This window comes from Bacillus rossius, assembly GCF_032445375.1.
Source record: "Bacillus rossius redtenbacheri isolate Brsri chromosome 4 unlocalized genomic scaffold, Brsri_v3 Brsri_v3_scf4_2, whole genome shotgun sequence".
Classification (NCBI taxonomy): Eukaryota; Metazoa; Arthropoda; class Insecta; order Phasmatodea; family Bacillidae; genus Bacillus; species Bacillus rossius.
This window is the reverse complement of record NW_026962011.1, coordinates 3,401,310-3,415,262: the sequence shown is the minus strand read 5'-3', so window position 1 is coordinate 3,415,262 and position 13,953 is coordinate 3,401,310. Positions and strand designations below refer to the sequence as shown.

Here is a 13,953-nt window from a genome sequence, read left to right as displayed (position 1 = left end):
GGTGTCCTCTATGCCGTAAGTACTCTTGACTTTACATGTTGTACCATGTCTTTTTAAGCTGTCAATTCGTGTTAACAACCTGCTACAACGATTACAGCTTAACATGTTGCGTAGTGGGTTTCTAGCACAATCATTCTTCTCATGACGTCTAGCATTCCTTCTCATGACAAAATCCTTGCCACAGTATCTACAGCGCCTTCCTTCCGATTCAGCTATAGATAACAAACCACGATCCATGGTAGCTTCTGTGACTAATGTTAGATACAAACTGTCAGTTTTCTCCAATTGGAACCATTTCTTAAATAGAGTTTTTGAAATATTTCATCAGCGAGAGTTAAGTTATCTAATGCAAAGCAAATTGATGCAAGTAGTTCCGGCTGTCGTCAACAGATGGCGCCACGTGTTGCTTGCAGGTAAATAATATATATTTCATTAATGTGGGATGCGGAACGCTCACTATCGATCGCAAAGGGAGGTTGGCTTCGATAGTATCCAAGGAGAAACAAGTTCGTCCTTCCTGCTAGTGCTTCTCAGATTTCTCACGGTCCGCCATCTTGGATTACGACGTCATGGCGGCCATTTTGTATGGGTGTGACCTTGACCTTTGACCGAAACCGCAGGAATGATCGCAAGCACACGGATTAACCATCAAAATATTGATAAGAATAATCAGGAGCACACGGAGAAAATAATCATAATATTGGCAAGAATAATCAGGAGCACACGGAGAAAACCGCCACAAGTTTTCTTTGATATCATTAAAATACAAAAAAAATTAATAACAAATTAAAAATAAAAACGAAAAAAAATTCAAACATTCTGCTAGCTAGTGAACTTCTCATTTTTGAGGAAAGATAGAGTTCTAGTACAAGCCAGAATGTTTGAGTTTTTTTTCGTTTTTATTTTTAATTTTTTTTTTGTATTTTAATGATATCAAAGAAAACTTGTGGCGGTTTTCTCCGTGTGCTCCTGATTATTCTTGCCAATATTATGATTATTTTCTCCGTGTGCTCCTGATTATTCTTATCAATATTTTGATGGTTAATCCGTGTGCTTGCGATCATTCCTGCGGTTTCGGTCAAAGGTCAAGGTCACACCCATACAAGATGGCCGCCGTGACGTCGTAATCCAAGATGGCGGACCGTGAGAAATCTGAGAAGCACTAGCAGGAAGGACGAACTTTTTTCTCCTTGGATACTATCGAAGCCAACCTCCCTTTGCGATCGATAGTGAGCGTTCCGCATCCCACATTAATGAAATATATATTATTTACCTGCAAGCAACACGTGGCGCCATCTGTTGACGACAGCCGGTACTACTTGCATCAATTTGCTTTGCATTAGATAACTTAACTCTCGCTGATGAAATATTTCAAAAACTCTATTTAAGAAATGGTTCCAATTGGAGAAAACTGACAGTTTGTATCTAACATTAGTCACAGAAGCTACCATGGATCGTGGTTTGTTATCTATAGCTGAATCGGAAGGAAGCCGCTGTAGATACTGTGGCAAGGATTTTGTCATGAGAAGGAATGCTAGACGTCATGAGAAGAATGATTGTGCTAGAAACCCACTACGCAACATGTTAAGCTGTAATCGTTGTAGCAGGTTGTTAACACGAATTGACAGCTTAAAAAGACATGGTAGAACATGTAAAGTCAAGAGTACTTACGGCATAGAGGACACCGATGGATCCACTAGACTAAAGAAGAGTGATCTGCATTATGACAATAATTTTCCTTGTCCTGAGCGTGATGGTATTAGCTCACCCGATCGTGAGGAAGAACATAAATTGAAGGATGATAATGGCTTCGGGAAGACTGAAACTAATGGAAGTATCAACACCGTGAAAAGTGAGAATACATTCAAGCCTATATTCAGTAGATCCTCCATTCTTTGTAAAAATGATGGACTCCTAAAAAGGAAGCATGAAGACGATGAAGACACTTCGACATCATCGATAACGAATTCATACGGTAATCTGGGTGAAGAGGATGTCTTCTACAGTGATTGTTACAGTGACTCTGAGGCTGTTGACAAAGGCATAGACTGTGATGAAGCACCTAGAGCTGACAAGATCGAAGAATGTGGCGATGTCCTGAGACCGAAACGATGAAAACGTCGTGTTATAATAAATAAATCTGATAATGCTTATTATGATCACTGGGACGATTGTGATATTAAAAGTATTTATAATAAACAAGCAAGTAAGATGGTGGTAGAAGAGATTGATTACACATCATGGAAAGATCAAAACATATTGGTTGACCGGCTAAGACTTCTACATGGCTCGCTTTGTGCAGGAAACTATCCGTGCATCAAAGAAATATGCTTCATACTCAAAGAACTGAGGAAAGCTGGCTACATACAATAATGGCTTCTTTTACTTGTATTTGTGTAATGTTGAGAAGTAATAAAATATTGAAAGTAAAAATTTAATGTTTTTATTTCTTGTATTCTGATTTCCAACTAAGCCTGTGTGTGTTTCCGCTACTGTATGTGTGATCATTACGTTTCCTGTGTGTACTGTGTGTACGTTCCGTTTCCTGTGTGTACTGTGTGTACGTTCCGTTTCCTGTGTGTACTGTGTGTACGTTCCGTTTCCTGTGTGTACTGTGTGTACGTTCCGTTTCCTGTGTGTACTGTGTGTACGTTCAGTTTCCTGTGTGTACTGTGTGAACGTTCCGTTTCCTGTGTGTACTGTGTGTGCGTTTAGTTTCCTGTGTGTACTGTGTGTACGTTCAGTTTCCTGTGTGTTCTGTGTGTACGTTCAGTTTCCTGTGTGTACTGTGTGTACGTTCAGTTTCCTGTGTGTACTGTGTGTACGTTCCGTTTCCTGTGTGTACTGTGTGTCCGTTTAGTTTCCTGTGTGTACTGTGTGTACATTCCGTTTCCTGTGTGTACAGTGTGTACGTTCCGTTTCCTGTGTGTGTACTGTGTGTACGTTCCGTTTCCTGTGTGTGTGTACTGTGTGTACGTTCCATTTCCTGTGTGTACTGTGTAATCATTACATTTATTGCGTGTAAATTGAATGTTTTGCGCGTACATTGCGTACATTACGTGTTGGAGCTGATGGAGTTGTTGGAGCACTTGCAGCTAATGGTCAATTGAAGCATAGGAGCAAGATGTAGATGGATCTGATGTCGTGAATTGTAGCTCTTGGAGCCTGGCGTATATTGGAGAGATCGAATTTTTTTTCGATCAAATGATCCTCTTTTTAATTTATAGATTTGACTCTAGTATTATTGTAAATGGTTCTTGATTTGACTAGCGTATTATTCCATATGGTGCATGTATATAAGCGAGTCCTAGACAGCAGGACGCTCAGTTTGTTACTGACGTCGGCGGTGTAAGGATCACCTATTTTGTTTCTTCTGGTGCATAAGTCGTGTCAATTAGCTGTTCTTGAGACCTCGATGGCATCTTTACCGTCTTTAACGTCGAACTCGGAGGTTGTACCATTGTCTACGGGAACCTTGACGACAGCTACGATGGAGAAGGTGCAGATCCCGTTGGCAACGACGGCGTCAACATTGGAGGAGATTTCAACAGATGTGATACCACTATCATCCGAAGTTTCTTCGTCAGCAATGGATTCTTCAACTAATGAAGAGCGTACATTGCGTCAGTGAAAATTCTGTGACGCATCATTTACTATCACTTCAAATGCTTGCAGACATGAAAGAAGCAGTTGTTCTAATAATGTTTAAAGAATACAATTTCTGTGCAATAAGTGCAAAAAACTAATTTCACGTCTTGATAGCTTACATCTTCATTATAAAAAATGCTTCGAGAAAGTTAAGTGTGAGTATAATGAACATGGTTCTTGTTTTGACTCATGTGTTGTACCGACTGATGAGTCTATATAAGTGAGACCCTGGTGATATGGACTTCAGTCCGTCTCTGGCTGCGGTAATGAACGGATCGGATAGACATTTAAAGTATGAAAAAGGCTTAGTCCGTACAATAAGAAGACTGTTTGAAACGAGGAATCCAAAAGGCTTTGGTAATTTGTCAGTGTTTTTTTTTGTACTTGTAGTAGTGTATTGAATTTATGTAATAAAATTTTTTTAAAATAACTTGTGGTGTTTTTATTTTCTCAAACCTAACACTTTTTTAGTATTTTTTTAATTGAAGTTTATTTTGTATCGGCCTGGGATCGAACCAAGGACCTTAGTCGATCCAATCAATCATTATATGGATTACAAATTTATTTAATGAATTTTGGATTTTTTCCCGCTTTTATAGCTACATTATTACATGATTTCAAGATGGTGGTCTTGATGTCTGATAGGATGATGGTAGTAAAGGATTTAAAGTCTCTTTACGAAAGTTTAACATGGTTTATTGAAATTATTATTTTTTTATAAAATTAAACATTATTGCATCGATCGGGTATCGAACCGAGGACGGGAATCGATCGAATCAATATGTAAATTAATGAGTGATTTATTTAATGAATTTTGGATTTTTTTCCGCTTTTCTAGCTACATTATTACATGATTTCAAGATGGCTGCCGAATCTCAAGATGGCGGGGGGCATCTCCATAATAAATGATTACTGCACTGTAGCGGGTTAGAATAAAATTATCCAGATGGAAATGTACTCTATTATACAAGTACACACACACAGGATGGCGTACTCCAGCAGGTGGTGGCTCCTGGTAGCATGTACTGAACATAAAATGTCGGATCCATGATGGTCGACAAGGACAAAGTCAAATTTCAAGGATAAAGTCAAATTTCAAGGTCAAGGTCAAATTTCAAGGTCAAGGTCAAAGTCAAAGTTCAAGGTCAATGTTAAAGGTGTGGTGATCAGATAGTTATACTAATATGGTATCGGTACACTCTAGCAGACGAAAACAAGATGGTGGTCTCCAGCGGATGAAGACAAGATGGCGTACATGACGTCATACCGGCTGACGATATATGAACCTTGGTATTGGTGACGGTAGATCGGTCTGTAGGTGGCTTCTGTGGAGGAAGGATCTGATGTTTTTTTTTTTTGCACTCACCGGTTTCGAACCAAGGACTGAAATCGTTTAAGTAACTAAACATTTGAAGTAGTCAATTTAAAAAAAAAATGAATTTTTTTGGAACTTCTATCATTAAAATTACGGAATTTCAAGATGGTGGCCGTAAAGATAATTGCAACAGTTACGTCTTAATACGAGAAGGCGGATCTGTCTCGAACATGTAGTGCTATTATTACTAAAAATTTAAAAAAAAAAATCAAGTCCCGATATGCATGTTATTTTTTTATATACCTTATTTTATTCTCAGTCTGGTTAATGTCACGATAGCCGAGCGGTTAAAGGCGTATGTTTTCCATCCTAGAGATCAGAGCTGCGCTGGTTCGAATCACAGCGCTTCCAATGTATTTTGCATAAAAAAATAAATTTGATATGTCGATAAGGACCATAATAGCTCTGATAGGTAATGGAACATCGACCTTATGTGTTGAGACAGAGCGACGCTGGCGCTATTTAGGAACAAACAACAGAAACAAAGTCGACGGTATCCAAGATGGCGGCCTCCAGTGGAACAGAAAAAAAAATCAAGAGCGACGCTGGCTCTATCTAGGAACAAACAACAGAATTAGAGTCGACGGTATCCAAGATGGAGGCCTCCAGCGGAACAGAAAAAATAAATATGGCGACAGAGACGAAAATTTCATCATGAGTGGGGCGCTCGATTTAAAGATGGCTGATTTTAAAGATGGCGATCGTGACCTACTTGTCCCGTTATACTGTGTACCGTTACGCCGTGTCCAGTTACGGCGTGTCCCGTTACGGCGTGTCCCGTTACGGCGTGTCCCGTTACGCTCATCAAAGATGGCCGCCGTGACGTCAGAGATGGACGAGACGTCAGAGATGTGTCTCGGCTCTCGGCTCCACAGCCTGAAGCCTGTCCCCGGCGCCCCTATTATATACTACTCATTTCGAAAAATAGATATCCCATTTGTCAATAACCTATTTCAAACCTGCTTCTCCGTTTCGAACAATGGCCGACCATGTGTTTTGTGCTGTGATTGGGTAGAATTAACAACTTCTATGTCAATCATAAACTGGAAAATGTAGTTTTGACTTAATCGTGTGCTCGATGTTAAGTTATAATTCTTAAGGAAATCAATCGTAAAGCCAGCTTAAGGGTCGTGGTGAGAGTGCTCACGTCCTCCATCCGCCGGTCCAGCACGCGAGCGTCTGCCAGCAGCTCTGCGCCTCCGCCGGCGACCACCCCCAGGGCTCTCAGCCTCTCCAGGGCAGCCCGCCGGGACGGCTCGTCCAGCCAGCCGGAGCGGGCCACCTGCGCCTCCAGAGCCCTCTTCACCTGGCCGAACACGTCGCGCACCTGCGTCGCCACGTGGTCGCCGAACGTCCGCAGGTAGAGCGCGGCTGACACGTCGGGCAGCAAGGTCTTGGTGACGACGAGGCAGTACCGGTCCCGGTCGCCCCCGTCGTGGTCAATCACGTCGGAGTACATTCCCGTCACGAACATCGCCAGCAAGGAGTTGTGCAGCAACCTGTCCCAAGGGAACAATTCAGCTTCGCACTTGTCGAGGGCCACACACACTTCAATAGTGATTTTTTAAATGTAATATTCGTGAAGTAACCAATAATTACATTACGTGGTATGTCACAAAGTAATGAAAAATTATTATTTTAAACATATAACCTATTTACAAAAAAAATCTAGACAAACCTAATGTAAATGGAATTACCGTGAAACAAATTACAAAAAAAAAATATTCAGTTTTTTTCTGTCTTCATAACAGTGTTGTGGCAACTTATTGTACATATAGACAAGTGAAGATGGCTAATACATGATAGTGACCTAAATATATTTTATTGGGAGATTTTTTAAGAGGACTGCACGAAACGATGCCTCGAACCTTATCCTTTCGCGGGCCGCCAGTGGTCTTCATTGGTGTAGTGCGAGCGGTCAAGCATGCCTTTCGTTGTTCTTATATTTATGTTTACATAAAGTTTTTTTTGCACAGTTTTACATTTAAACCTATGAGATATGAGATTTAAGTGGGACTTTGAACCACTTGAGTTTTGAGTCTGTCCTCACAAATATGTATTGTTCAAAACAAAAAAGGGGTAATAACCATCATATTTTGCCTCACCACATTAATGAGATTCACATTTTAAAGACTATGGCCACAGAGTACCACTCTACTGGCTACATATTTACCATAGAGTACCTACTCAAAAAAGTTTTTAATCTACAGCTTTTACCTTGTTTCCACTTCAGATAAATGACGGAACAACATAGTGAAGTAGTATTCAAAGTAGACTTGCACTTTTGTATCTGCGGGGACTTGGTGCACAATGCTATTTAACAGTTTCATCCAGTTTATCTGCCAGAGAAAAAAAATGGAATCACAGCAGTGAAACTTTACAACCAGAAAATATATAACATAATATTTTAACAATTTTTTTTAATGGGTAGATCACATTTATGAAATAAATATCTGCGCTGTATCTCGCATGATTTAGAATGTTAGTGAGTGAATACTACAACAGTGTACATGATTTGCTTTAATGTACATTTATTTTACAATAATACGTTTCTTAGATGTTATAATTTAGGATGTAAGTTAAATAAGTTTTCGAAGAATGGACATAAACATACCTAAAAATTAAAATTTTTCTTATAACTAAGCAATTTTTTTGTGACTTGTATTTAATTTTGTTTTTTGACAGCACTCGGTGCCCTCTAGGTATGGTAATTTTTTTTTTTTAAGTAATACACCAGAAATTCAAAACTCTAAACCATATTCACAGGTTTACTTTGGGAATGTGGAAATAACTTCTAGGTTCTGTATACCAAAATAATGAATTTCGTCCAGGAAGGGAAAATATGTACCCCAAACAGTGCTTTTAGACTCTTACCAGCGGGAATTTGTCTTGAAGTTCTGTAATGTTCATGTAGTTGTAGTTTTTCATAGCTAAGTCTCTGCGAACATCAGACTCGAAAGGTGTGTACTAAAAAAAATAAATTGATTAATTATATCTGGCAAACACTGCTAGTAATAAACGAGTCTTAGGTAGCATAGTCTCATAACACTGCATTGAGGACCCTCGTCTTCACTTGGTATAATCCGAGTAATGCATAAACAGAGAGAGTAACACACCTTTTCAATGATATTTATGATGTCCTGGAGGCAGTAGATAGTGGCCTGGAAGTCATTGGCTGATACGTCGGCGCTGTCAGCGGGGAAGATATTCACAGCTTGGAGGGCCTCTGCCACACTCGCAATGAAGTTGAGATCATTTCTCTGAGGGAAGAAAAAAGTTTTAGATGTTTTATTTTTTTTAAATTTACCTTAATATCTTGTCAACGGCGATCCATGTAAAACGTAAATTTCGATGGCCGTACCAGGATTTTAACCCAGATCCTCTGGAGTGCCAAAACCAGTGTATTGCACTGCTCGATTTTAAATTTTTATTATACATTAGTCGATGCAGCCGTACTTCGCTACGGCAGTGTACAGGCAGAACTCTGCTCATTATCATTCTAGGTAGGTATATATACACACATACACACTACTTGTAGAAAAAAAATATATTCTTTCCTTATTGAATCTTCCATTTTTTAATACTTTTTTTCCAGCAATGGATAAATGTTTCTTTAAAAAAAATCACATTTTTTTCATTATAAAAATTAATTTTTAATTTTTTTTTACCATTTAGTTTTAATAAAACTATAGTGATAGTTCTTAGTTTAAATAGCTTACTTTTAACAATTAGTAATGTAATTTTTTTATTTATTAATTTTAGGTATTTTTAAATTAAGTATAAAACAGCTTTGCTGAGAAAAAATATTCGTTATTTGATTCAACTTTGCGAATATTTTTATCATTCAATTCAGTATTCGCCTCGCATTGAAAAACCAGTATTCGCACTAGCTGGAGACAAACACTCTTTTTTATTAGTTTTATTCATACATACATACACAAAGACTCGGATGCACACACACACACATATTAAGGGGTTCTTTGTCCTGGTCTCGCACCTGCCTGCACTCGGTGTAGACGTGCTGGCTGGAAGGCTGTTGCTTCGCGAGGCACGCATCAGTGTCGGGAAGCAAGAGGGACCTCCGCATGGGCGCGACCAGCTTCAGGTCGAACCTCGTGGGGTCTTCGTCGCTGACGTCGAGCTGGATGTCGAAAAGAGTTGTGCTGGAGGAAAAACAGCACTGTGCAGCGAGTTCCCGTTATTCCAGGGAGTCGGCTCCCATCACTGTATTCTTTGGCACCTACGAGGTAGGGAGATTCAAGGCAAATCATGTTTTCTTGTTGATATTTTAATATTTTAAACTATGGTTTTATAGAGTGCATGGTTTTGCACATATAAGTTTATAGATTTCAGTGTGAATTTAGTTATGGGCAATAAGGATAAAAAATGATACTGATCCAAATACAGATACAGTAGACTCGCGATAATCCGAGATGTAAGAAAAAAAAGCTTGAAGTGAGCCAAGTCACCCAAACAAGCGGTGTTCGATAATCTAGAGCTGGCTATTGATGGGTTGGCAACACTACGTCCAAGTAGTCGGCGGCAGTCAGTCTGCTTGTGCTGTGACCGGTTTGCGCTCATTTGTGTTGTTCAGTACAGTGTGTTACTACAGTAGGCATGATGTAATTTGAAACCTGATTTTATTGTTCTTTCGTGGGTTATATTTTGCAAAAATGAGTGTAAAGGCCAAGAAAGTTTGTTCCTATTAAAGAGAAACTAGAAGCATTGAAGAGAATTGATCAAGTTTAAGTACTAAAGGATATTGCAGCCGACTATGGTGTTGGCGAAACAACAGTAGGAGATTGGCGCCGATACAGAAGCAAAATTGAAAAGTTTTCTTCTGTTGAATATGTTAACATTTTGTCATCTAACAGGAAATTAATGAAAAATCTGATTATGAAAGAACTAGTGAAGCAATTTTCCTTTGGTTTAGTCAACAGTGTCAAAAAGGAAGTCATATTTCAGGTCCCATTTTCAAGAAAAGGCTCTGTTTTTCCGTAATGAGCTGGAAGAAGGTGCGAGTACAGGATGGTTGGACCTATGGAAAAAACGATACGGCAGCAGGCTACTTGAAATCTGTGGTGAAAAACTGTCTGCACTCTGAAGCTGTAGATAAGTTTTGCGAGAATTTTCAAAATATTATTACAGAAGAAAATCTTACGTTAGATCAGGTTTATAACTTTGACGAAACAGGACTAAATAATAAGATGTTACCTTCTAAGAACCTTGCCTTTAAAGAAGAAAAGACAGCACCAGGTCTTAAAAAATCAAAAGAGAGGGTAACAGTGCTTGCTGCAGCGAACGCAAGTGGTGACCACGAACTGAAGTTAATGGTTAAAACCTTGGCTTTAAAAAACATTACCAAATCTACATTGCATGTTGTTTATACCAATCAGAAATCAGCGTGGATGAAAAAAAAAACATTTTTAAAAAATTGGTTTCTTGAAGAGTTTGTGCCCCCGAAACAAAAAAAAAATTGAAGAAAAATTTGCCTATGAAAGCAATTTTGACACTAGACATCGCAGGTGGTCACCCTGATGAAGATGAATTCACTTGTTACGGAATCCGAGATCTATTTTTGCCACCAAATGTCACTAGCCTGGTACAGGCCATGGACCAAGGCATATTGGAAACTATGAAGAAAAAAAAGTATTGGCGTCGTCTGCTACAGTCATATGCTGCAAGCAACGGAAGGTGAAGTGACAGTAAACCATTTTCTTAAGAAAACTACGATGAAAGATGTTGTTTATTGGATAGCCGAATCTTGGGATGAAGTGAGGGCTGAAACCGTGAACAAATCTTGGAACAAAATTTTAAAACCTAGAAGTGAACAAGACGATCCAGATGACGTTTTGCCCTTATAAGAACTCATAAAAAATATTCCTGGTTGTGAGAACACGGACATCAATGAAGTTGCTAAGTGGTTGAACAATGATGAGAAATTTTAAGTGACTGATTCTGCTATCATCGAAATGGTGTCTGAGCCAAATGAAGGAAGCGATGTAGATAGTTGTGCTGCGACTGTACCAGTGATGACTCACACAGATGGACTGACGGCATTGGAGGCATCGCTTAAGTTCAGCAACAACCATAGGCTACGCCAAGCGATACCCTTCTACTCAGACGATGGTGTGACATCACTGCTGTAAAGAGGTTCTCTACTTTGATGCAGAATACCTTGGACAGTTTTTAAAGTTGTAAATGCTTATGTCTTTCTTCTAACACTGAAGCTAGGTGGAAGTGGGAGATCGATGTAACTTCAACAGGTTAAGTGGGAACCAATGGTGTACCATTCCAGTATGATACAACAGCAGTTGTAAAAATGTTGTTATATTAGAAAAAAAATGAAAGTAGAAAAAAATATATTTTATTCATTAAACAAAAATGATAATGTATTAAGGTACAAATAGATATAACAAATGTGCAAACAACACCCATTAATCGTTATGGTTTTTACAAACATGAGTATAAAACAGATGCTTGAAAAGAGAGCATCATGAACAATTTGCGCAATGAAATATGCGCCTGACGTAACGCGTATTTAAGTACTGCGCATAAGGAAAATTCTCTTAATTAATGTACATTTAAAAGACCTTAGCAGGCAGACAAAAATCATATAAAAGTCTCACGCAGAGCAAATTCGTTATCAAGCAATTAAGTATAAATATTAAGGCTTTAAATTATGCATTAAGTTTACACGCAACATAAGTTTTCATGGCAAATTTAAATGGGAATCGCGAACCCCAGCTAAAAGACAAAAATATTACGACAGGGAGGAAGCCCAATGCGCAAAACAAATAATCAAGCAAACACTCATGTAAATTAAGGTCGGTGGTAAATGGAGCATCCAACAAAATTAGGTACAAGACCCATCTAGACCACTCTATCAAGAGCAGAAGGCTCGTAAGAAAGAAGTTAAACTTGAGCAAACAGACCATTAATGCCCGCGGAAATTACAAGGCAGAGATCCATAGTGGATTTAGAGCGAAGCTTCTAACATAACTAATCAACCATGAGCATGAGTAGCGCGGCCTCCTCCCAGCGGACTGCCTACGAGCGAGAGTGACTGAAGACAGTTCCGGCCGCCGCTTTTCATCACTGGGGCGAAGCCCCTCAGCGCGGGGGAGGTACAAGCCTTTTGAGGGGCTCTTGTCCTCCCTTTTTGGCATCATACAGTGGCGTGAGGGTGAGAGAGGGAAAGGCCCCCTCCTCCTCTCGTCTGTCAATTGTCTTTCTGAGCCTGCAGCGCAAACCCAGCCGTCATCTCGAAGGAGAGGAGTGTCGCCACTCCTCTCCTTGGTAACAGTGCCGGCCTAAGCAAACTCGCGGCCTTATATACAGGCGAACTGTCTTTCGAGAACAATAGAGAAAAGCGGCGGAGGGGAAGGTTCGAGAAAAGAGGAGAAGGGAAGACGGGAAGCCTCGGGAAAGGAGGGGAAGTGCGGAGGGGAAGGCTGGGGCAAGGTGGTGAAGGGGAGAGGATGGAGGGGAAGGGAGCGCTCTGCTAGCCCGGGAGGCGGCAACTGCTGCAACACTCTTACTGTACATATGTAGTATTTATCTATAATTTTAATATTTACACATTAAATTTTATTTTGTTTTACATATGTAGTTGAAAATTCCGTTATTTTCCTTTTCTTCGTGTAATCCGACCCGAGTAACCATCAGCCCCAATTACTTCGGATTATCGCAACTCTACTGTACCTTTATTTAATGGAAACAATAACCAGTGCATAACCAATTCTATAGTTTTTGTAAATTATAACAGTGAAAATCTCCAGAAATTAAGTATTTGTAAGTAATAAGTTTGAACTTTAATAACACACTTTATTAGAATGTTTTTGGTACATGATAAAAAAGTATTCTACTGCATAAAATTTGTGCATAGCACAATTCACATCATCATGCTTTTGGCTAATTAACAAACACAACATTCAAGTACAGCCTGAAATTACAGAAAAATTGTGATAAAAGATGCCTGCTGAACCATGTAGTACAGGTAAATAGAAAAGATGGGTGACACCTGAATGGATGAAATTGTACTTTTTTTTCCTTCATATGTATCAGTTTTTTAAGTATCAGCTGGAAACTATTGCATCAGATATCCAGAAAATTGGTAATATCGGCATATAGGTACCATTACTAAAACGATTACAACAGTACATCACTGTCCATAAACTGAATCATTACAGAGGTGGTATATAAGCTGACAGCACCACTGTTGCAGTCGCACAGCTCTAATATTGTAGTAAATACCTGTTAAATTTTATTTCCCTGACTACAATGTTGAAGGCTTCAAGTAAAATATAAAAAGTAATTGCTACAGGCAACTGTGTGTGTGGTTTATTTTTTTTGTGCTTTGCTGCAAACATTAATTTGTATGTACAACAGTGAATCCGCTTTTAACTATACGTACGGTAACAGCAATTTGGTTCATATGGGTATAATCAATCTATTTATGAAGAGGTGGGAAAGTGTACTGTGTGTGTGAAAGTGCAGTAATAAGCTGTAGCAGACAGTTGGAGAATTACGGGTTGGTCGTACAGCACGTAGCAGCCATACCTGCCAACTGCTAGAAGATTCGCAAGGAGGTCGGTGAGGTCTGAACTGTTTGCGGTCCAGGAATCCTTGCTGTGAAACACGCCGACAGTAGCCACGACCGAGCGAGCTGTGGAAATATTATTGAACATCTACTTTCCTGAAGTTTGAGAAGGCAGATTTTTAGACCACACACTTAAACATAGGCGATGGAAACTTCAAGATACTTTTAGCCACTTGAATTCAGTGCCAGTAAATGTGAGCAGAGCCGGGAGTTGGATTGATCTCACTATCCCAGCAACACCTATAGTCACTGCCACCGAACAACTCCATGCTTAATCCACCCAGCAGTCGATGAGTCATTGTCTCGTGTGAATGTTCAGGATAGATGG

The 13,953-nt window shown here is 39.4% G+C and overlaps 1 protein-coding gene across 3 annotated transcripts in view; it reads right to left on the bottom strand.

Annotated features, from left to right (window-relative positions):
- LOC134542213 (endothelin-converting enzyme homolog) overlaps window positions 1–13,953 on the bottom strand; it is a 37,421-nt gene that overhangs the window by 19,302 nt on the left and 4,166 nt on the right. For 2 of the 3 annotated variants that reach the window (XM_063386289.1, XM_063386290.1), the window contains exons 5-10: window positions 13,586–13,691; window positions 9,021–9,186; window positions 8,140–8,283; window positions 7,898–7,990; window positions 7,241–7,362; window positions 6,171–6,522 (exon numbers count right to left, since the gene is read on the bottom strand). In XM_063386289.1, coding sequence (XP_063242359.1) covers window positions 6,171–6,522; window positions 7,241–7,362; window positions 7,898–7,990; window positions 8,140–8,283; window positions 9,021–9,186; window positions 13,586–13,691 — 983 coding nt within the window. The remainder of the gene's footprint in view (window positions 1–6,170; window positions 6,523–7,240; window positions 7,363–7,897; window positions 7,991–8,139; window positions 8,284–9,020; window positions 9,187–13,585; window positions 13,692–13,953) is intronic. The other variant, XM_063386292.1, reaches the window with a different exon arrangement.